This window comes from Gymnoscopelus microlampas, assembly GCF_963454915.1.
Source record: "Gymnoscopelus microlampas genome assembly, chromosome: 4".
NCBI lineage: Eukaryota > Metazoa > Chordata > Actinopteri > Myctophiformes > Myctophidae > Gymnoscopelus > Gymnoscopelus microlampas.
Genome location: NC_139941.1, coordinates 16,322,785 through 16,348,177, shown reverse-complemented (window position 1 = coordinate 16,348,177; position 25,393 = coordinate 16,322,785). Strand labels below are relative to the sequence as shown.

Sequence of the window (25,393 nt, the reverse complement as noted above, 5' to 3'; positions counted from 1 at the left end):
TTTATTTAGAAACTGCAGCGTTCCGCTGACCATTCAGTCTTGGGACAGCTGTGGTTTGAGGGGGATGTGCTTGTGGTCCACTGACCCACCTGGCGTGCACAGCACTGTTTTGGACTGGAACGGAACTGTGGGTGTATAAACTCTACAGGACCACATCAGATGTGTGTGTTTATCTCCCTGATGACACACGTACGGCCCCGTCCGTTTGTTTAGTGTACCGATAGAAGGAACCCCCTGACTATGTAGCAGAACTGCACGCCATTGCAGGTTCCTTGCTGTTGAGTTTTCAGGACAGCATAGAGGTTAATCTCATTAAAGGACAAGCAAGTCTAGACTAAAATAACATCTAGCCTTTTTTTCCTACTTATTATTAATATTGATCCCAAATGATTGGCCATGGGGCATGGATGCGTGTGTAATTACAACAAATAACAGATTAATGAAAAAAAAAAAGAAAACGCAACAAATAGCATACTGTAAGTAGTGCTTATGGGCTCTGCTCTATGCTATGGGGTCTGCTGGGGAAACTGGACAACAGGGGCAATTCTGCAAATAGACCCCATGGCCAGTCATTTGGGATCAATATATGTAGGAAAAATGGCTATATATATATGTTATTTTAGTCCGGACTTGTCCTTTAACCCATTAAGACCTGAAGCCGATTCTACGAATGTCTTCTAAATCCCAACAGTATTCTGAAAAAACGTATGTTTCTATATCAGTGGTTCTGAGACTTTTCCATTTCAAGGACCCCCAAGCTTATATGTATTTGGCGGAGGAGAGGAGAGGAGCCGAGAGGAGAGGAGAGGCCAGAGGGGCCGGGCTTCGCATGACGTGTGTGCAGAGTGACTAGGGCAGCAAAGGTCGCCGTCCAAAGGTCACCGTCAGACTATTTAGAATATTTGAAAATAGCCGATCTACAAGCTCACAACGTGTCGCATCGCGACGCGTTGTGAGCTTGTAGATCGGCTATTTTCAAACATTTTAGAACTTTTACTTTTGGTACTTTAAGTACATTTTGATACCAATACTTTTGTACTTTCACTCAAGTCATTTTTTTGTTCCTGACTTTTACTTGTAACAGAGTACTTCTACATTGCAGTATTGATACTTTTACGTAAGTAAAACAGTTGAGGGCTTTTTCCACCACTGCCTACAAACTAACACTAACTCTGACCCAGAGGTTCACAACCTTGTTTTCATGGAAGCCCCCCAACATCTGTGGTAAAATGACCTGCACTGTACGCAGTGGGCAAATCTTATCTACCCCCCCCCCCCCCCCCCCCCCCCGATCTCTAATGTACAATGCTCAGTGTTCATTTAATGCTAGGAGTTTATAAATGGAACCAAATGGACCCTGAAGGTCCATTTGGTTACATTTGTACGCTCTGCTGAACGCTGCATCTGAATGGATGCCAAATAAATGTAAAGCTGCCGTTGCCGTGGGAGACAAAGTCTACTTATTTGGCCTAATAGGCCTATTACATGTATTTTCAACAGGACAGGGTCTATTAACAGTTTGGTTTCAATGTGGGTCTCTGACGCCATGTTGATGATGTCATTTTCATGACGTCGCTCAGAACAATTTGCCATATTAGGGACTTCAACAGCCAACGGCTTCTTTGATTGGACAAAATGTATGTGATGTTTGCATCCGTGAACCAATATAAGTGCTTGTGCACTCAATAGGATGCCATTCATTTACACAGAAGGATTTGAGGAATTGTTTTTGATCCCTGGAGGAGCCGTTTATGAGAAATGTTCTGCTGGACGCTGCATCTGAACAGAGGACCAGAGTTTAATGGTCATGCTGCTGTTGCCGTGGGAGACAAAGTCTACTCATTTGGAGGGGTCAGGAATGACAACAAGGATCAGATTGATGTTCACGTCTTCAACACAGTCTCTTTACGCTGGAGGAAGTTGACCCCAGTGACAACTGGAAGAGGAGAATGTCACTTTGAGGTTCCATCCAATCGCTGCTACCACACAGCTGTGCTGATAGAGAATATCGTCTACATCTGGGGGGGTTACAAATATGACACGAGGGAGCACTGCAATGTTCTTTATGCATTTGATGTCGACACCCACAGATGGTTCAAGCCAAAGGTTTCTGAAGTTCCAGAAGCGAGGTGGGACCACTCAGCCTGTGTCTTGGGGAAGGTCATGTACATCCATGGAGGATGGACCACTCTGACTGGATACTATAAGGACATACAAGTTGGTACAAGTTGGTACAAGTTGGACACCAGCACAATGGTCTGGTCTTTAATTAACACAAGAGACTCTCCACTACCTGTTTCATCATGTCACTCTGCCACCATCATCGGTACAAAGATGTTTGTATTTGGGGGCAGAGGCTCCTCCAGCAACAACAACAACATCATCAGAGTGTTTGACACAGAGACCAACTGCTGGCTGAACACACCTTCAGCACAGCTTCGTCCAGAAGGACGCTTTGGTCATTCAGCCTTTACCTACAATGGAGAGCTGTACACATTTGGTGGTGAAACCAGTCATTTTACTACCCTTAATGATCTGTGGAAATTCAGTCCAGAAAGCTTCTCCTGGAGGAAAGTTGAGCCCAAAGGCAAACGCTCGTGTGGGAAGTATAGGATGTGCTGTTGCATTGTGGGAGATCGTATCATCCTCTTTGGAGGTGATGGCCTGTACATGTTAGACTTAAGTCCTAGTCTCAAGACATTATGCAAACTAGCAGTTATTCAGTACGATCTGGACCAATCAGAACTCACACATGACATTAGGTGGGAACTGGAAGCCATGACTTCGCGGCCCTCACAGTCACCACCTTTGCCACCTTTGCTGGCCTAGTCACTCTGCACACACGTCATGCGAAGTCCGGCCCCTCTGGCCTCTCCTCTCGGCTCCTCTCCTCTCCTCTCCTCCCTCCCAGCTTTGCTTTGCGGCCCTAATAGCGATCATATGATTAAGAGGTCAGGCTTCCTGTATCTGGTTGCTATGGCAACCTGCCAGATCAGGCTGAGGGTCTGATAGGCAAATCAGAGAATCAATCAAGCCGAGAGTCTTATCACTGATCGAGGTGAGGTAAGATGCCTAAAACATAGCCAGAGCTCTGATCAACAGTCTGTGGCGGGTCTTGGAGGCATGTGGAGTGATCCTGTGCTTGCGAATCCCAGACGAACTTTCGGAGCTTTTGTCAATTATCATCTCAAAATATCTTGTTCCAGGGACCCCCCAGAAGCAAAGATTTGAGTTAAAAAATGTTCGCTTTAAAACAATGTATATTCAAAGATTTGCACACATTTTCATGATTTTTCAAAATAGCAGATCTGCAAGATCTGCAAGCAAAAATAGCAGATCTGCAAGCTCGTAGCCTGTGCAATGAGCTTGTAGATCTACTATTTTTGAATAGCCAAAGTGTAAAATAATGCTTTTTAGCTCAAATCAAAAAGTGACACAGATGCGTTACAGGTCTTAATGGGTTAAGCCTGGCATCTCAATTTTGGGCACAGTTTCAAAAAATGTCCAATAAACATTATTTTTTCCACCCAAAAAAAATCTAAACTGGAAAATGATGTGGTTTTCTGCATCCACATAGAAACGGCGTGGCTGCGCTGTAGATCTCAGACTCAGCTCCAAGTGGATCTCGGACTTGACATGTGACCGGCCTGTGTGACATCGGTCGTCTACTATGACGTATCTATGATTCCAAATGTCGGCAAGGTTTCAGCGCGATCACAGCCCAATTGACTGCCATTACAAATATAAAAGTAAAACATTTTTAAAAGTATAAAAACAATCCGCTCACACGCTTGTGAGCTTGTAGATCTGCTATTCTCGCTATTCATCGTAAATAAGGCTTAAGTGGTTAAGGAACTGATAAGAGATATGTGTTGTAGATACTGTTCCCATGTATTCACATTTCATTTAGACATGAATCACGGGGACTTATAAAGCACCATTACATTATCCAGCTGTATTTATGTTGCGTTGCTTGTACTGTATGACATCCAGAGTTATCTTCACTTTGAATCACTGCGTTATTCAAATCCACAGATTTGCTTACGTTCTGGCTGGGCGAACAAGTGACCTTGTTCCCCGCGGTCACTCGGTCAGCCCATAAATGAAGGGATTAACCCATTAAGGCCTGAGACCGATTCTTAAACAGACTTTTGAAAAAAAAAAGAAAAAAAATCTTTTTTACGATTTTTCAAAAATAGCAGATCTACAAGCTCATAGCGTGGCACTCGGTGCCGCGCTATGAGCTTGTAGATCTGCTATTTTGAATAGCCAAAGAAACCTAAAGTGACACAGATGCGTTCCAGGTCTTAATGGGTTAACAGCTGTACAAGTGTAATGACATTATATATACACAAAACATTTTATCAGCATGGCTCCAATATGGATCTCAGGCTTCGTGTAGCCAGACGTCAGTCTATGACGTATGGACACCACATTTTGGCAAGGTTTCATTAACTACTGTATACAATTAAAGCTAATAAATGAAACATATGTGGAGGAGATTAGCAAGATTAGCGCACGCACGCACGCGCACGCACGCACGCACGCACGCACGCACGCACAGTCACGCACGCACGCACGCACGCACGCACGCACGCGCGCGCGCGCGCAGCGCGCGCACGCACCACACACACACACACACACACACACACACACACACACACACACACACACACACACACACACACACACACACACACACACACACACACTCATAGGACAGCTAGACTCAACGTAAAAAAAAGAAGCATAAACGTGCTGAAATATTCCCCTCATCATACAAATGGAGACATAACATACGGTACCTCTTTTAACCTCCCAAATTCCACATCCCTATCTGTTTATCTTTTATCACCCTCAGCATCATGTTCTCAAACAATAAATAATCCAATACATATCTAACGTTAAAGTTAGATCTGTGTGGACACGTTAATTACATCTTGACCATGGAGATGGGTCTGAGAAGGGACATGCATGAAAAATTCCGTATTTAGAATACTATGCATTACTAGCATAACCACATTAATCCTGGAATCCCTGGTCTCTCAAACCGGACAACTCTTCCAGAATCTTCGACGCCACTGAGTCAGTATGTTCTTCACAGGAAGGTGTCATCTGTTCACTAAAATATATATTTTCTAAAATGTATTAAGATTTAATGAGCAGCAAGCTAGATAGGCGGCTTCGACTAATCTGATTTACAGTAGGCTTTGCTTAATTTTGAATAAAATAACAGAGCTTGTAGATTGGCTACTTTCACTGTTTGTAACTAAATATAGAGGGCTTAAGTGGTCAAGAGAGTTAAGAAAACGTTCCAACTATAGAAGTCACCTTTGGAGATAGCTTTACAGTATATCCTGACCTCGGTCATCAGGTAAGTTGACCAAATATCTTTTTCACTCGAATGTCAGTGGTCAATCATTCATGCGTTCTGATAAAGCTGCAAGCTCACTCACAAGGGATCAACTATCAACACACGTTCACTCTAAACACTGGAATTGCATGGCGACTTTGGCTGAGTGGAGGAGGGCTCTGCCTGTGTAGGGCTTTAACCCATTAAGACCTGAAGCTGATTCTACAAATGTGATTCTACAAAATCCTAACAGTTTTCTGAAAACGTATGTTTCTATATCAGTGGTTCTCAAACTTTTTCATGTCAAGGACCCCCAAAATGATATGCATTTGGCCGCCGACCCCCATCTCAAAATATATTTGTTCAGGGACCGCCAGAAGCAAAGATCTAAGTCAAAAAGTTTGCTTTAAAATAATATATTCAAAGATTTGCACCACATTTTCACGATTTTTCAAAAATAGCAGATCTACAAGCTCGTAGCGCGGCACTCGGTGCCGCGCTATGAGCTTGTAGATCTGCTATTTTTGAATAGCCAAAGTGTAAATAATGCTTTTTTAGCTCAAATCAAAAAGTGACACAGATGCGTTCCCGGTCTTAAAGGGTTAAGAGTTGATAACATCAACACAGCTGCAACCGGTGTAAAAATGAGCAATAAACGATGTACGCATTGAGAGTTTCGATATGCTGGCACAGTGTGGGGGGACATTCCAAAAGAAACTGCGGTTATTTAAGGATATCCTGTGCTCTTAAATGCCACAGCACACAGTAAAGTACTGACAACTCTGTAACTGTGGTGACCACATGACTTACTGCTAACTACATGCAGTTATCAGAATAGTGGTAATTGTAGTGTAAGGTGTATAAATAGAACTTTATCAGAATTTGGCCGTCAAATATACGTTTGTTTTCCTTATGAGGACAACTACTACTCTCGAAAAGTTAGAAGATTATGCATTGTATGTTATGGTTGAGGCAGCTGCTAGAAATAATGTATAATGTGTGTGCTTTTGTGTGCACTTTCGTCACTGGTAAGTGGCCTACGAGGCAGACAAATCGGGCACCAAGGACTTGAAGAGCAGCTAAGCAATGCGAAGACTCTCACTTAACCCATTAAGACCTGAGGCCGATTCTACAAATGTTTTCTAAAACAAAAACGTTTTTTGAAAAAATGTATAAAAAATATTTTTTCAAGATTTTTCAAAAATAGCAGATCTACAAGCTCATAGCGCGGCACTCGGTGCCGCGCTATGAGCTTGTATATCTGCTATTTTTGAATAGCCAAAGAAACCTAAAATGACACAGACGCGTCCCCGGTCTTAATGGGTTAAGGTCGTCAACAACGAACACATGGTCATTTTCGCGACATTGCTCGTGTGCCAGAGCAAACAACTGTTGTCCTTGAATGCTGGTAACCTCCAGACTGCTAGTCTGCTGGGGCGGATTGTTTCGAGAGACATGGACGCCACTGAGATCCCACCCTGCACACTCACCACGGCCAGTGGACAAAAGGACATTTTCTGACAAGCTCCAGCTGCGGCGCACCAGCACAGCTGCTTAGCAGGGACACGTCCCGCGTCTCAAAGCAGGTGGCCTGGCTCTCCGACACTTATACTTGGTGGAAGTGCTTGGACACACACACACACACACACACAGGACGGGTGGTGATGCGGGACAGACACGCAGAGCTGCAGGGCGTGGAATAAATACGCTCCGAATGGAATAACAAACTCTAAACACATAGCCAGTGTTGCCAGATTCTGTGAGAGAAACAAGCAACCAGGTCTAGGAAAAGCAGCCCAAAAGAAGCAACTATGGGCCACATGAGCACTTTAACATATACATCAGCTATTTGAAAATAGTTTTTATTTTCAAATGAAATCTTGCGGGGAAATTATAATAAGCAGATCTGGCAACCCTGCACATAGCCACTTTGAAAATGGGGCAAGCGCGAGTAATGCGCACAACGCCGTACGCCGACACTGGTCACGTTAACAACAGAGTATATGTCGTCTTCCTTCCCTTCGCCCCCCCCCCTGTGTTTTCTTTTTTCTCTTTTTTTTTTCATTTGCCTGCCACATCTGTTGCCAGTGACCCTGGTGTGGATAAATCACAGTTCTGACACAGGCTGGGGTAAATTTGACCACTTCCTGTTTCCAGCCCCAATCGGGCCCCCCTCTGGAATGTGTGTGTGCAGGAGTGTGGAGCCCCACGGTCCGGGTTAGAGTTTCAAAACGCTGGCAGGCCACACTTCTCTGGCAGACCGACGAGGAAAGCAGAGACTATACAATCTGAACAGCACAGCGCTGAGCTGGAAGGAGAGAGAGAGAGAGAGAGAGACTGACTGACCAGTAACTGTACAGTCAGTGGTCCGCTGCACAAAGGAGGGCAGTAAGCAGCTTGACTGGGTTCTACGGAATGTTCTTGAATTAATTGGAATGTGGTCGCCTTGCGTATCGCCTGTGCGACATTTTAGTCTCGAGGTGACTGAGAGTCTTAAGAACAGTTTCAGATTCAGGCACTTCAACTTCTCTAGCTTTTGGAAAAAAGGTAAGAAAAGACCTGATCTGTTTATCAGCATTAGTAAAAATGCTACTCATCAATGCGAGAGTTGAAGCCATGCAGTCAGCAAATAAGCACGCTAATGTCCCAACACGCGATGACAAAGACACATCTGTTTCTGTGTCATCTTTTGACGCAGGCACAATGGAGACAGTTGCTAGCTTAAATAATCAGCTGGATAAGTGGTGGAGCACATGCTTCTCAGACATGCCGGGGAAAAAAAGACACTGGTCATCTCACTTTAACTCTTTCCCTGCCACACTCATTTGAACCATATGAGCCTTATAGCGTCCCTATAGTGCTGGTCACAATAGGCAAACATTTGGTCAAAACAGACCAACATTCAGCAAAAATAGATTTGACAGACATTTGGGGAAAAATCACAGAAAATAGGTGAACGGGTAAAAAACGTTAAGTTTTTTCACTTTGTTTTCACTATAAGACGTACAAAGAAACGTACATAGGGTTTAACTGACCCCTGTGGAAGGGATCACGTCAACAACACTGCTACAGAGTAACACTAACATCATTATCTCTAAATGTTTGTTGTTGGGTTAATGTTAACCTTGCGTCACCTCACCAGACTTTCAACACGACGGAAAGCCTGGCTTTCATTGTGAATTAACCCGAGCGATCTGCTCTAGAGCCTGCTTTCTGTACTGTACTGTACTGTACTGTACACACACACACACACACACACACACACACACACACAGTTTCCCTTTCCGTATCCGCTCTAGACTCAGACTCGATCAGCAACCTGCAAAGCGACTTGATCCCGGTCTAGACTAATTCTCCGCATGCAGCCATAATATGTCATATGTCTGAAAATCTGACAATTACTGAGAACTCCTGGTTTGTAGCCGTTATATATCCTCAGTGGCTGTGACAATTTCCCTTTTTCGATGTGTGTACAACAATATAACGATCTTGACTTTAGAAAATATGAATCCATAGACTCCATGGATTCATATCCATAGACTATAGAGCATCGCAGTTGCGCAGAATCCGGGTGCCGGAAGTAAATACTCAATGCATTTTTCCCATTGACTTCCAAACATATTTATATCAATGAATTTAAGCCTAGAATCAAGCCATCCAGGATTCTGGTGAATCATGACCATGAAACCTTTTTTTTCTGTGATTTTTTAAATTTTATATTTAATGATATGATATACTATGTTTAATAAATACCCTTTGTTTTGCCGTTTTCAAAAAAGTTTTTTCACAGAATCAAACGTTTTATGGTCATGATTCACCAGCATCCTGGATAGCTTGATTCTAGGCTTAAATTAATTTATATAAATATTTTCGGAAAAGTCAATGGGAAAAATGCATTGAGTATTTACTTCCGGCAACTGGAAGTGGGCGGGAACTGTGACGCTCTATTATGGAAGTACCAAGCAAATGCTGGCCCGCAAAATGCATTATGGGAATTGTAGGAACAAAGAGATAGATAGATAATAAAAGCAGAAGTTTCTGTGACAATGTGGGCTGCAACATAAATATAGTGGTTTCTATAGACTTAATAACCATCAACAATGTTCTGAAGTGAACTACAATCAACAACATGATCTTCCCCCTTCATCCACTCTCTATACACTGCTGTTGACCGGGCTTTCTTGCCTTTCTTTCCTTTTCCCTCTAGACCAAATGTATTTGGACAAAATAGCCGATCCACACAACGTGTCACAAGTTAGGTAACACACTATTAGCTTGTAAATAAACTATTTTTTACTACTGTATGTTTGACCATTATGACAAGCCCAGAATAATTACGCTTGGGTTCAAATGGTTGATTCCATCCAGGGGTGCTTGAACAATACTATTGAGTAGAGAGTGGGGAAAAGAACACCGTAACAAGGTCCCCTGCAGATATACATGAACCAGCTGTACACAACGTTTACCATTATGGTTGTTTTCAAGCAGTTACTTGGCTAAGGTTAGAAGACCCAAAACGGCAAGGATAAATATGCTCTCTCTCTCTCTCTCTCTCTCTCTCTCTCTCTCTCTCTCTCTCTCTCTCTCTCTCTCTCTCTCTCTCTATCTCTCTCTCTCTCTCTCTCTCTCTCTCTCTCTCTCTCTCTCTCTCTCTCTCTCTCTCTCTCTCTCTCTCTCTCTCTCTCTCTCTCTCTCTCTCTCTCTCTCTCTCTCTGCTGCTTCACGTGGACTTGTGCCTTGTGCCGCTGTTTCTCTGCCCCCTCATTGACGGAACTATCCAACAGAAGGCTCAGGACGCGGCCAGCCGGCCGTGGGTGTAATAATAACTCAAATGACCGGAATCATTGAAAAAAGTGGGGCCACCAAAAGTCCCCTGGCCACCCATATGGCGCCGGGGGGCGCCACTGATTCCATCCACATGGACACATACTGTATGGCATGTCGAAATGACCTCTGCATTCAGACAAATATAGCCTCAGGCTCATACTCATTCAATATTATCTTTCACAAAATCAACAAAACAACTCGTATGAAAATGGCCGTGTTTACGTTTTTTCTGCACTTGAATGATGCCCTCTGGGGCACATTAACACTCTACTTCAATGAGACCGGGGTCACGATGTCACAGACAACCGCTATCGCTGGACCACGAGGCCTCCCCACACGCAGGAACCCAGCGTCCACCCAAACAGAGCGGATCTTTGATAGCGCATCACTCACCACTACAACCCCCCCCCCCCCCACCCAGACAACCACTGGCCGTCTTTTAATAGCACGGCCTCCAGCCTCTCTCAGGCCCAGAAGGACTTTCTCGGGCAAGAAAGGGAGAAGGGGAAGTGAGCAGAGAGGGGGAAGGAGGGGAAAAAAGGGCCCAGTTTAGGGTTGTAATAATATGAACACATGGCATTTAAGGGTGCCAAGAATAATAAGGGGCTCAAAAACCAGTGCATTCCTTTCAAATGAAACCCCATCCTCGCCTGGCAGCCACCGCACACTTTTCAACCCGATTCGTCGTCCAAAGACGTGGTCCAAGGTAGCACCGAAGGAAAGTGCTCGCTCTCCCTTGCTCCTCGTTGCTATCGTTGTCTCCTCAAGGCTTGGCCTGAGACGCCTAGACACTAAAAGGTGACTTGAAAGCGTTTACAGGTGTTGAATAGGTACAGAATGTGTATTCGTTTGTCGCCTCCGTAGCATTGTGGGAAATTTGAGAGTCATTACGGCGGACTTTAATGTCTTGCGCTTTGACGCAGCGCACTCACGGTTGCCCCTTCACGATTAATAAAGCCAAGTACGGCCCGAACTGAAGCAGATCATGTTATACAAGCGCCACAGCGGAGAATTATATAAAGGACTGCGCTTTTTTGGCAGCAGTGCCGCGGCGGCAGTAGTCTATATGAGTAAGAGTTTTTGGGGCTTACCGACTACTTTGGGCAGCTTCTGTCGCCTCAGTGGAATCCGGGGGAGCTTGGTGCTGATTCGGCTGAATCGTCCGCACAGGATCCGCTTGGCTTTTTTGCTGTTTGGGGAGAGTTGTCTCAGTTAGGACCAAAAAGGAGAAGAAGAAAAAAGGGATGACGCCATGGAAAGTCTAACTGAATCATTCATGAGTGGCATATTGAAACGTGGCCCTGTGCCTCGTGCTGTGAGCCTACGAGCTGCTCATATTGAAATGTCAATACACAAACGCGCTTAAAAATACAATTTCTATGCATTTATTCTACTGACCCTCCAAGTAGATATACAGTATAACAGAGAGAGACGGAGAGAGAGAAAAGAGAGAGAGAACATAATAAACAATATATTTCTTCCCCTCCAAAAACATATGCGGAGTTGTGTCCAAAAAGTTGTTATGGAAGACTAGGGCAAGGCCCTGACTGCTCGTTGCACGGGCAGGGCACCTGCCCGTCACTCACTTGTGGTCGTCTTTGTGTCGACACAGACAGCAGCAGCACAGCAGCGAGAGGAGAACAATGAGCAGAAAGGAGACCAGGGTTCCCGCCGCGATCACACCCATCCGCTGGTTGGGCTCTGAAAGACAAGATGCAGGGAAACGTCTGGGGTGTGCCACACTGCCCTGGCACCGTGAGGGCTGTGCCACTACCAACACAACCGACCTCCCTAACCACGCTGACACATGGCAAAATAGATAACTATGACATACTGTACGTATATGATGTATGTATGTACGAGAGAAGGATAAGACATACATAAGACATGAACTTAACCACTTAAACCCCAATTCCCCATATATACTTTGTTCACCGGAGTCCCCCAGGGGTCTATACTTGGTCCCCTCCTTTTCCCCCTCTGAACAAAATCTCTTGTAGATCTGCTATTTTCAGCGAATGTCCAAGTACTTTCGCCGAATCTTTGTCTAATGTGACATAGGGACGCCATGCGTTTGTGTGGTTAATTGGCGCTGGTTACCCTCAAACGACAACATTGCCTTTTCAGTACATGCTTGATGTGATGTGATGTGATGTGATGTGATGTGATGGCTGTGACAGAGCCAAGATTAAACTCCATGGAGGCACCCGTGTTTCAGCTCACCCCGAATCTTCAAACCTTATCTTGTCCAAGAGGTACGACCCCTTCACAGGCCATTTCCCGCAATACACTTCCTCGCCCAAACCCCAACCGCCACCGCCCACATCCTCTCTTTACCACAGTCGCCTCCACCGATAACTCATCGATGATTTATTAGGTACCCCTCCCACTTAATTTCGGGTGGGTCACAGCCCGAAACGATGCTGTTACGTAAGCACGGACGGCATTGGGGTGGGGGTATCGGTGCTGAGGGGAGAGAGGGGCTATTCCGCATGTGGCACCCTTGAGGGCCATCATGATGACACCGGCGGTAAAGACAAGCCATTACAATAGCGGTGGCCCTCCGGTCCTCACGCTGTCACATACATGTGCGGCCGAGATGGATGGCCCAGGTGGCCTGGGTGTGGTGTGTGCCGTGTTTGGCAACCCGCTGTATTCACAGCTGGATGAAGGAAAAAGAGGCTGGCGGGGGTGGTGGGAGGGGGACCCGACAGCGTCCCAACATGTCCGCTGGACGAAACCTCTCGTGATCCCAGTTTCCTACACTTCCTCGTCCCCCCCGACTGTATATCTTCTTTTTCGCCCATCAACCTTTTTACTGTTTGGGCTTCTTTCCCTAACTCTCTCTCTCTCTCTCCCTCTTTCTCTCTGTCCTGCTTTTATTTATATCCTCTCTTTCTCTTTCCTGTCTCTCACCAAACCCCTTTCTTTTGGTCTCCTTCATCCTTCCCCTCTCTCTCTCTCTCTCTCTCTCATACTAACTCTTATAATCCCCCTTTCCCCTCCACCCCCGTTATTTCTGTCTGTTCCTTCCCTCTTTCTTTCTCCCCCCCTATTCATTCTCTCTCTCTCTCTCTCTCTCTCTCTCTCTCTCTCTCTCTCTCTCTCTCTCTCTCTCTCTCTCTCTCTCTCTCTCTCTCTCTCTCTCTCTCTCTCTCTCTCTCTCTCTCTCTCTCTCTCTCTCTCTCTCTCTCTCTCTCTCTCTCTCTCTCCCCCCCCCCCCCCCCCACTCTTCCTCCCTCTCTTTTGCTGGACAGGAACAGGGCCAACAAACACAGCAATAAAAAGGACACTGGTCTGGGTCTGGATACAACATCAAGTCACCACTTTGTTCGCTCTGCTACACACACACACACACACACACACACACACACACACACACACACACACACACACACACAGACCTAAATACAGGTGTGCGTGTGTGTGTGTGTGTGTGTGTGTGTGTGTGTGCGTGCGCGTGTGTGCGCTGGTGTTCATTGTCTTCAGTCAGCTGTTAGACATTCTATACAGTTGCATCACATCAGTAGCAACTGGTTATTTGGACAGGCAAACATTTCTCATGTCTTTCATCTTGTTTAAGAAGCGCCACTTGAACTTGAACTGAAAACAGAGCTGAAACATCACAGAATCCCCTTTGAAAAAGCATGGAAAAGACTTGGCAGTCGGAGTATCTATCGGGAACAAAGGAGGTTACGTATGGCTTACGTAGGTTGCAGGCGCCAGACACAGGGTCGCAGTTCTTGTCATTGCAGGAGCAGGTTTGGTTACAGTTCACTCCAAACTGGCCGGGCTGACATGTCATATTGCAGCTGGAGTAGAGAGAGTACCAAGGTTATTATAGTGTTGCATTTTCGTGTTTCATTCGTTTTTATTTATTTATTTTCGTTTTGACTTTATGTTTTCATTTTCAGTTAGTTTTCATTTGTTTTTAAAGCGGTCGTGCTCTTTTAGTTTAGTTTTCATTTTGTGTAAAGGCTTTGTTTTAGCGTAGTTTTTTTTAAAATTAGTTTTAGTGTTGGTTTTAGTTTTTGTATTCAGGGGCAAGATTCAACCAGGTCAGATAAATAGCTAAAATTGCTCACAACCTGTCGTGATGCGGTGCATTGGGAGCTTGTAGATCTGCTATTTCTATTATTATTTAAAAGATTTTGACAAAGACTAAAACTAAGGACATTTTAACTATGATTCTAGTTCGTTTTTGTTAGTTTTACACACAACACAGTTTCAGTTAGTTATTATTTGTGTGTGAAGCCAATTGTATTTCAATTAATCAAAGTTTTTTTTCAATTCTAGTTTTCTTTATTTCGTTAGTTTGAGCTATATAATAACCCCGGAGAGTACACAGAAAGAAACATCTGATGACTAAACCCTTAAGGCTAATTCATACAGTGTCGCCGGAGGGTAATAACTGTTTTTCAGTTTAAAAAATGTGTTGTTTTTGTCGTGTGACACAGTCATATGACTAAGTATGAATTGTGCTCTATGCTGCACGGTTAGTGTAGCACAAACAGGAGCCGGAGAACAGAATGGGTAGAAAAGGGTGAACGCAGTCAAGTAAACATGTTCTTGTGGCATTCCCTTTAATTAAAGGCTCTATAGCAATTTTCCTTCCTGCTATTTCAGCAGGAGGCTTTATCGGCCTCAATTAAAAAAAAACGACCTCAAAACACACACAATGGCCCTTCAACTCGCAGTGCGTGACAGACGTATACAGGAAGAGTCAACTTACTAGGTCCCGTGAAATCCCGGGTCACAAAGGCACTCTCCGGTGACGACATGACAGATGCCGTTGAAACAGTGGCTGCAGTCGTTTTCACAGTTCTCGCCATACGTGCCGTTCGGGCAGCGCACCTCGCACCTTTACCACACACAGAAGGAATGCCATGATTACAGTCATTATCAGGCCCGGGGATGGGAGGGGGGGGGGCTATGAGTCACAGACATTATCCCACCGTACTACAGTAGCTACTAGTTGAAAGGCCCTGCCATTACGCTTTGAAATCGGGGGGGGAAATGACAATGCAGCATGTGTGAAAATTGTCCGACGGAAGAAATAAAATCCATATGGTGGTTCTGTGTTGCTTTTTTTTTATAGGTTTCTGACAGTGGTGGAAAAAGTACTCACATTTTTTACTTAAGTAAAAGTATCAATACTGCAATGTCTGTTACAAGTGAAAGTCCGGAATTCAAAATGTACTTGAGTAAAAGTACGAAAGTATTGGTATCAAAATGTACTTAAAGTGCCAAAAGTAGAAAGTACTCGTTATGCCGAATGTCCCATTTCACAAGTTTTCAAATGTATAAAAATCTTTGAAAATAGCCGATCTACAAGCTCACAATGCGTCGCATCGCGACGCATTGTGAGCTTGTAGATCAGCTATTTTCAAATGGCCGAAATATATATAGGGCTGAAGTGGGTAATGTATGTTTTGTAATAATAATCCAAATCTACAAAGTAACTAGTAACTAAAGTTTTCATATAATTGTAGTGGAGTAAAAGCACAATATCTGCCTCTGAGATGTAGTGGAGTAGAAGTAGAAGTACCGAAAATTGGACATTCTCCAGTAAAGTAACAGTACCTCAAAAAAATTGTACTTAAGTACAGTACTTGAGTAAATGTACTTATAGTCACTTTCAGTCGCGTGTGTAAGCACGAACAAAAGGGTGTCGTTACCTGTCCCCGATCCAGCCGGGGTTGCAGTGAGAGCACTTGCCGTGGATGGGATCGCAGTGGTGACCGTCTTTACAGGTGGGACATACTTCCTGGCAGTTCTCCCCGAAGAAGCCCTTGGAGCACAGCTGGTCGCAGCGCGTCCCGTTCCAACCTCGGTCGCAGGTGATGCAGCGGCCCTCGGTCACCTTGCAGGGCTGCTGGCCCTTGCAGTGGCCACACCTATAGGGGACAAGCCAGTGAAACGCAGGAAACAATCAGACATCCATTTTGTTGGTGTTCTTTATATTCCCTTTCATTTCCATCTTGAAAGAGGACAAAAAATAAACAAAGCCATCAACAGCAAACTGTCAGTTGCTGCAAAAAGGTAAACAACTTCAAATGTGAAAACCATTCTTCTTTTGATCTACGGCAACACTGTAGTGAGCTCGGCGTTTGCCTGTGGAAGGTAAAACGCTTAACCTGAATTGCTTTAGCATGTTAGCAGATGATTATGGGATAATGCGAATACCAATTCCCAAATCTCACTTTAATATTACTCCATTGAGTTTGAGTAACACGTTCAGATGTTTTAAGGGTTATCAGCCACGGCGTATATCAAATCTTATTTCCTATCAAAACCACAAAACCACACACTGCAATACTCATCAGACATGGAGCCGAACATTGAGCAATTCATCTTTTTAATAACTGTTGGTTTCCTGTGCTGTCGAAGTGCGACATTCTTTTCCCTCACCTGTTCCTGCAATTTTGTCCATAGAACCCAGCGGGACACGGTTCTCTGCAGAACTTCCCACGGTAGCCCGGCGTGCAGGTGCACGAGCCGTCGGCCTGGTTGCACTTGCCGTGGATGCACTGGCAGTACCGCTCGCACCGCGGGCCCCACAGCCTCTCCCGACACAGGCAGCGTCCCGTGAATTGCTCGCACGGCGAGTTGTTGCAGTTGCACTGGATGGCACAGTTCCGTCCCGTCCAGCCGGGGTTGCACAGGCAGCGCCCCGTCTGAGCGTCGCACACCGAGTTGATGCTGCAGTAGCAGTTGTTGTTGCACTGCGGACCCCAGAAGCCCGGGTGGCACGTGCATTTGCCCGTGTCTTGGTCGCACTTGCCCTTCTGGCACAGACACGCATTTTCGCAGTTGGGCCCCCAGCGGTTGTGATTGCAGGTGCACTCGCCCGTCAAGTCGTCACACTGGCCGTTGGGGTAGCACGTACATTTGCCCTTGCAGTCTGGGCCATAGAACTGGGCAGGGCACTCTGGGGAGAAAGACATTATCATCAGTATAAAGGCAGATTTCCTTCGCTTTCAATTACACTTTCAACGAGCGATAGAAGTAGCAATACTATTTACTTTGTGAATGTGTTTGTTTGACCTGACCTTTATAGCAAAGACAACAGGCAAGAGACAAGCCTTGCAAAAGGTTAGAGGTGTCAGAAATACAAAGGGGGGTGAAAAAGCCTTACTGGTGTCGCAGCTAGCTCCGAAATATCCATGACGACAGCGGCATTCATTAGGTCTGACGCACACCTCGTTCTCCTTGCAGGTAAAGTTGCCTTCACAGAGAGCTATAGTAGAGACAGGTACACGTGTATATCATTCCACTGGAATCCATAATAGGGAGATATAATGGTACACTATGACAGTGGTTCTCAAAGTGGATTCCATGGACTCTCTGGGTTCGTTTAGGGGGTTCTAAATTGACCCTTACAAGTCTGTAACTCTGACAGTATACAAATGGAACCAATTTGGTTCCATTTGTATACTGTCGGAGTTAAGGGGAGACCTTGAAATTTAAAGGTTTGAGAACCATTGCACTATGACATGCATTGATATATTAGAACCCATACGTGTTGGACACTCGTCTCCTAGCTGTCCCCATCCACTGCAGCACACAAACCCAGATGACCTGGAAGAGAAGTGTTGAAGCAAACATAAAGCACATGTACGTACATTGCACATTGACAAACAGAGTAAACACAGCACCAGCTCAGGTCTTTTGATCTCATGGCTTCTCATTGATGTGGTTGACGCTGAATTCTCAAGAAGTAATGTGCACATTGTGTAGGATCCATATGCTTAGCACATGCGTGTGTGATTGTGAGAGTATGCGTGCCTCTGATTGATTAATAGGGACTTACTCAAAGCTCTCTATAACCTATTAACCTTGGCTGGCTTGTAAGCTTCCAGCAGTGACAGAGTAGCATGTCTTTGAATTGTTAACCAGTGGTGGACAAAGTACTCAACCCCAGTCCAAGTATATATACTCCTGGTATGTATTACTCAACTACAAGTGAAATCAATAATTTGTACTTGAGTTAATGTTTTTAAAAATACTTAAATATAGAAAATATGATGATACCCCCCTCAGGTCGTTTTTTATCACCGGTGCGTACATGTTTTTTCCCCAGCTTCTGGTCAGACTAAATTAAATCCATGCTTTTCCTTTTAGGAACTGTAGACTGTGTACAGTATGTTCAATAATAATATCATCATTCAACAATTTAATAACCACATTAACCCTTGTGTCCCTATTTTGGGCAAATACTCTAAAGTTCAATTTTCAAAAATAGAGAAAAAGGCAGATCTACAAGCTTACAACACGCTGCGATGCAAAAATTATGTGAGCTTGAAGATCGACTATTTTCGCTATTTGTCGTACAAAGTACTGAATATAGGGCTTAAAGGAATAGTTCATCCAAACAAAATCTTATTTTCTATCAATTACACACCCCATGAAGCCTTGAATTGATGGAGATCTTTTTGTTTTTGACGCATTCCTGAGCAAATAATTTGATTTCCGGTAGGAGACTCAAAGAGACTCCTTTGAGTCTCCTGCCGGATACATTAGCATCTTTCCACCAGTAAAGCTTTGGCTTAGGAATGCGACAAAAACTACAAATTATCCATGAATTCAATGCTTCATGGGGTGTGTAATTGATAGAAAATATGTTTTTTTAAATGGTTGAACTACTCCTTTAAAGTGTCTAGGAAAATCTGTGGTTTTGAAGCCATCTTGATGTCTGTCAGGAAGGGATGGATGCTTCTCTTCTTCCTCCCACGCCCATGACCTCTGGCGGCCCCCACAACACTCTAGCTTCCTCTGAAGTGTTGGAGTATGGCATTCCGCCTCGAAATGATGAGCAGAGAGAGTAACACGTGTTTTATCGTGGTAAACCACCAGGCGTGTGCTGTGGATCCACAGTGCTAACCTCTGCTTGTTCCTCACAGTTAAGAACCATCACCTACTAAACAGTGGTGGAAAAAGTACTCACATGTTTTTACTGAAGTAAAAGTATCAACACTGCAATGTAGAAATGCTCTGTTACAAGTGAAAGTCCGGAATTACAAATTTACTTGAGTAAAAGTACAAAAGTATTAGTATCAACATATACTTAAAGTACAAAAGTAAAAGTACTCATTGTGCATTATGTCCCATTTCACAAGTTCAAATGTATAAAAGAATCTTTTGAAAATAGCCGATCTACCAGCTCACAATGAGTCGCATGGCGACGCATAGTGAGCTTGCAGATCTGCTATTTTCAAATGGGCGAAATATATAGTGCTGAAGTGGTTTAGTGTGTTTTGCAATAATAATAAAAGTCTATGAAGTAACTAGTAACTTAAGTTTTCAAAGAATTGTAGCGGAGTAAAAGTACAATATTTGCCTCTGAGATGTAGTGGAGTAGAAGTAAAAGTACTGAAAACACTTGCTGAAAGATCTACAAACTCACAAAGCGTCATGTTGTGAGCTGCTATTTCCGATGGAGAGATTTGGTGTAGAGGGAAAAAAGAAGCCAGAATAGACCCCTGGGGTACACCGGTCTATGAAGTGGAGTGGTTATGGGTTCTTTATAGCCATGGTTCTCAAAGTGGTGTCCTTGAGGGAGTTCTGGGGGGTCCCCAGCTAAATGATGGATAGTTAGGAACCAAATGGACCCTTATGGGTCTGTAACTCCCAGAGTAACAGGTCCATTTGGTTCCATTTGTACACTCTCAGAGTTAAGTTAAAATTGATTTTACAATATAAATTGGGGTCCCAGAGATATAAATGCCATTAAATAGGGGTCCGTGGCCTAATGCATGTCAAACTGGGGGTCCTAAAGTTTAAATGTTTGAGAATCACTGCTACAGAGCCGTAAACATCTTCTCTTGTGGGGGTCCCTGGCATGTCTTTTCAAATGGGGGTCCGCGGGCTAATAAGTGTCAAGTAGGGGGTCCTTGACATGAAAAAGTTTGAGAACCATTGCTTTGTAGAACTTTGGTCTGAAATGCTCTTTCTAGAACCAGAAACGATTCTTCTATGGCATCACTCTAAATAACCAGTTTCGTTTCCAGTTGGAACCTTTATTTTTCTGTGAACTATATTGATTGCTTGGTCATTTGTTCGAGTCGACCATAATCAATACAGACAGAAATATGCTCTTAACATAACCTAACATACTAAACATCACATAACTCCTTTATGTGACATTGACTTATTCTAGGGATGCATGCTACTGCTCCTAATCTTGACAAATTCCAGTCAGTGTGTATGGAGTTGACCCTGCTTGACCTTTGACACGCAGTCAATTCATGTCAGCACTCCGGAAGACGGATTGCGGCCGTCGTGTTGTGCGCAACAAATTTAGCGCAACTTTAGCAGCATTCCTGTTTTTGCCTTTCAGGATTACACAGATATTTGATCAGCCACTCCTGCCAAGATCTGCTCTCACGCTCATTCAGCAACACGTCACAACACTTGAATAACAACTTCTCCATTTTGTACCATTTTACTGTACATGTTGCACTGAATGACGAAGAGCAAAGGGTTTTTGAAGAAGTCGGACTATTGTGATACATCCAACATGTGGCTAATTCAGCGGTCGATTTATAGCAACATGTGGCTATAGGCAGGACATGTTGGTCAATGATGAAACTATTCACCATATAAATAAGGTCACAAAAATAGCCTAAATATTGAAATTGAATAGCATGTGAATGTGACCATGGATGTGACTTGGATTGAAGATTAGCCACTTAAACCCTTTATACTTTGTTGACCGGGGTCCCCCAGGGGTCTGTATTTGGCCCCCTACTTTTTTTCCCCACCTCTACACCAAATCTCTTCATCAAAGATAGCCAATCTACAACCTCACAACACGTCACAACGCGACACATTGTGGGCTTGTAGATGTTTTCACAGAGTGTTTGCCTATCATGACATGCCAATAAGGATGCTAGGGTTCATGTGGCTGGAGAACGTTCAATCAAGTGCAACATGTCAAATGTGCAGGGAAGGGACGGTTGGGGACAGCTCATCAAACACTTCAAACATGTATATCTTGCTGATAGTGAACACTGACTGGACAGTGATGGAAACTAAAACACTGGTTCTGTGAGGTGACAGGAAAAACCTTCACAGTGGAAGAGAAGCTCCTGATTAGTTTTACATCGCAGTTGGACTGGATTGAGAAATGTAGAGAGAGCATGGCTTTTTAAGATCAACTATTTTTCATTTTTGCTCCAGGAACACTCCCACTAGCCTATAACCGCACATTCCTCCAGTTTAATGTCCATCTGCTCCAAGTCTTACTGTCTGATACTTTAACATACAAAGAGCACATGACCTCCTTGACAACACACATCATAACCAGCCTAATATAACATGCTACACACATTTCAACATGGGGACAAGACTGCAACAGTTACAGTTTGCTTTCTGGTGGGAGAAACAAACAACAAACAAACAAACAAACAAGCAAGCAAAAACAACAACAATGACAAAACAGAACACAAACACAACCACCAGAAATCCAAGATAATATTTTAGCCAAATGCTGATGATCAAAGACAGGAAAATGTGTCCATTAAACTCTAGAGAGTGACCCCCAGGGGTCCTTGATTGAGTTCCAGGGGGTCCCCAGCTAAATGATGGATAGCTAGGAACCAAATAGGTCTGTAACTCCGAGAGTGTACAAATGTAACCAAATGGACCCGTTAGGGCCCATTACACTCTCAAGAGTTAAATTGCATTCCCTAGCACAGAGGTTTTACTGTAGATTTCAATAGTGTTTGTAAATGCAGCTATTAATGTTATTGCTATTGGGCCTAAACTATAATGTGCAACCTTTGGCACTGCAGGAAAGTCAACCTGGGTCACAATGATCAGCTCTGCTTTGGAAAACATGCAGACTAAATGGGATGTTCAAGGTCATAGGGTGTTCTTGTCCAGCCTACGTTCTGTTTTCGGGGTAGATTGATTATGATTTGGAAACTGGAACATTTTATGGTCTCCTTCGTGTCCAAATCGTTAAAAAAATGCCCCCTGTTAATATCCGTAAAACTAAGTGGGACATAAGGAGACGTTAAAAACAACAATATTTAAACCACAACGTTATTTAGGCTCATCAGCAAATGCCACGAGTGCTGTGTAGATCATTAGCAGCGCCCCCTTCAGACTAATATAAACCTAGTGAGATCCAGATGTAAACGACACATCTGGACCGCTGCTTTCTTCAATGGACCCGTCCTCCCCACTACTACGACTTGAACTAGTTATTGAAAGCTTTGACAATAGTTTAACATTATGTAACACTTCTTAACAAGTGGCCTAATCTAAAGTGATGTATTGAGGAAAGCAGGAAAGCAGTGATGTAAAGTAACTAAGTACATGTACTCAAGTACTTACTGAAGTACAATTTTGAGGTGTTGTTATACTTTCTTCAGTATTTACAAATTTCAATACTTTTACTTCTACTATACATCTCAGAGGAAAATATTGTACTTTTACTGCACTAAAATTGCATGAAAACTCTAGTTACTTTGAATATTTTGATTATCACAAAACGTACACTAACCACTTAGTTTTAGTATTATTTCGGCCATTTAAAAGTATCTACAAGCTCACACTGTTGTAGATCAGCTATTTCCTAAATATTCAATCTTAATACATTTTGAACTTGTGAAATGGGACATTTTTCACAGTGAGTACTTTTAATGTATAAGTATCATTCCATGCCGATACTTTTGTACTTTTATACTCAAGTACATTTTTAATAGGGGACTTCTCCTTGTAACAGAGTATTTCTACATTGCAGTATTGATACTTTTACTTAGGTAAAACATGTGTGAGTACATCTTCCATCACTGGAGGAAAGCAGAGGTTGAAGGCTGCTCCAAGCAGCTCTAGGTGAAGTGTTTCCATGAAACGCACAACACAACAAAGTTATTTTCTTTTTTTGCGAGAGATCCGCTATTCTATTATTGATAACTAGGCCAATAACATGCTGGTAGGGATGCGGATGATGCTTACCCTGGTGTTTTGCATACATTCCTGCCCTTAGGGTTGATCTCTTGACAGAAACTGGAGCAAACAAACAGACAAACAACGGCAACAACAGCGACACAGTTTTTCAATTCCATTGTACAAGAAGCAGCAGCATCCTTCAAGACGCCTGTTTAGCTCCACATTATTTCTCCTCCTCTCCAAAAGGTGTTTTCACTATCTAGTGCGTCCACCCCAACGTGTTTCATCAATATAGGATATAATCCAACAGCGATCACTGCACTTTGATCACTTTTATAGACATTAAACGATCATCCAACAAAGGGATGGAAGGGCTTGATCGTCCATCTACGCCATCGACGAAACCAACATTTGAAAAAGTGTGGCGACAGCAATCCCAAGAAAAAAAAACACAAAAAAAAAAAAAAGTTTTCCCAACTTAAAAGTTGCGATCACGGTATTCTCGAAAGATGGCTTTCCCCCGGTGTGCCATTATTTCCATGAACATCTCTCAAACAACAAGATCTCATCATTGTGCGAAGCCGATCAACGGTCCAACAAACATCCCGTTATGTAAAAGAAAACAGCCTCTATTGTCATTAATGTCTTCGCCGTGTGGGCCAAGTAATGGCTGTAAGTGGACAACAATGAGGCAGATCTTTAGTTTCTTTTCCTGTAACTCTCCAAAGAGAAGTGTTTAATCCGTTACTTTTGTCCTCTCTTGCTGCTCTTCAGGAGTGGCAGGAGGGAAATTCCTGATTTGTTACTCTATCCTTGGCTTGGCCACAGTCAGTCAGAGTGAGCTTTGTGCGCCATGTGTGCGCCACCACATTTACATAGGAGACTGAGACTGTGCAACAGGCTAGTGGTGGAAGAAAGTACACAGATATTTTACTTAAGTAAAAGTATCAAGACCGCACTCTGTTACAAGTCAAAGGCCTGTGTTCAAAATGTTACTTGAATAAATGTACACAAGCATTGGCATCAAAATACACTTAAAGTACCAAAAGTAAAAGTACAAAAATGTTTGGAAAATAGCCTATATATAAAATAGGGCTAAAGTGGTTAATGTATGTTTTATAATATATCTGCAAACTGTGCAAAGTAACTAGCAGCTAAAGTTTTCAAATAATTGTAGTGGAGTAAAAGTACAATATTTGCCTCTGTGATGTAGTGGAGTAAAAGTATATATTTTTTTTTTAATTGGAAATACTCCAGCAAAGTAAAAAAGACATACAAATTGTACTCAAGTACAGTACTTGAGTAAATGCACATAGTTACTTAGTTACAGAATTGGCAACAGGAGACCATGTCTTGTTAAAATAACTTTATGTCACTGCAGTCAACTAGTCATTGTCTCATAGTCTATAATGGCCAATTCACATCTGAGATTAAAACTATTACTTCAATATAATGAAGTCATCATCATCATCATCATCATCATCATCATCACCACCACCACCACCATACAGCAAAAATAATAAACATGCTAGAATTATTCGTTCATTAACAATCAGACGTGTGTTTGCCTTATACAACATTTATAATGATTAGATCAAAACAAAATGTATTATTTCTCTTTTTTTGCGTTATTTTTCATTTGTCTTATCTCCTGTGCAGGGGGGTTGTATGTAACGCAGCAGAGTATAATAATATATGTGGAACAATGGCTCCACCGTCTGTTTGCATGTGAGAACTGCCCATTGGTAGTCTCCAGCTATATGAGATATAGCCTACTGCAAGTAACGAAGTAACGCGAACTATCACTATATATATATATATATGTAATTATATCTATAACTACAACTATAAGTAGCCTATAATTATAACAGTAGATGCACAAGGTGTACGGTGGACTATAAGTAGACCAAAATTGATCAGTGAAAGCTGCATATAGGCTATGATGTGTATACGTGCCTACAGATAGGCCTACATTATAAACCAAAGATTCACATTTTCTTTATTTTTCTTCTTTTTTATTTCATTTTCTCGATGATAATCACACTGCTTCAAAACCCTTGGTCCAGTTCTGTTCTGGTGGGCGGGGCAGGACGTATTTAATTACACTCCATGAACATTTATAACTGCGTCACAGAAAATCCACCCAAACGGTGCGTAATTTGCCTATCATCCATTCCAGGCAATGTGGTCAACCGGTCAGCTGTTGTTGTGTACACACACGAAGTGACGCACCCGAAAATAGCCGGTGTACAACAAGCTCGCAACGCGTCGCTCGGGGACGCGTTATGAGCTTGTAGAGCTATTTTCCAATAC

General features: G+C 43.2%; 2 protein-coding genes across 4 annotated transcripts in view; one reads left to right on the top strand and one right to left on the bottom strand.

The window, feature by feature from the left end:
- Positions 1-23,936, bottom strand: part of scarf2 (scavenger receptor class F, member 2) — a 32,046-nt gene extending 8,110 nt beyond the window's left edge. For both annotated transcript variants that reach the window (XM_084054577.1, XM_084054578.1), the window contains exons 1-9: positions 23,147-23,936; positions 17,703-17,761; positions 17,319-17,420; positions 16,592-17,111; positions 15,859-16,077; positions 14,913-15,041; positions 13,889-13,992; positions 11,767-11,881; positions 11,272-11,369 (exon numbers count right to left, since the gene is read on the bottom strand). In XM_084054577.1, the coding sequence (XP_083910703.1) occupies positions 11,272-11,369; positions 11,767-11,881; positions 13,889-13,992; positions 14,913-15,041; positions 15,859-16,077; positions 16,592-17,111; positions 17,319-17,420; positions 17,703-17,761; positions 23,147-23,256 (1,456 nt within the window). In that variant the 5' untranslated portion in view covers positions 23,257-23,936. The remainder of the gene's footprint in view (positions 1-11,271; positions 11,370-11,766; positions 11,882-13,888; positions 13,993-14,912; positions 15,042-15,858; positions 16,078-16,591; positions 17,112-17,318; positions 17,421-17,702; positions 17,762-23,146) is intronic.
- cabp7a (calcium binding protein 7a) overlaps positions 1-25,393 on the top strand; it is a 688,996-nt gene that overhangs the window by 168,402 nt on the left and 495,201 nt on the right. The gene's annotated exons all lie outside the window — the stretch shown is intronic.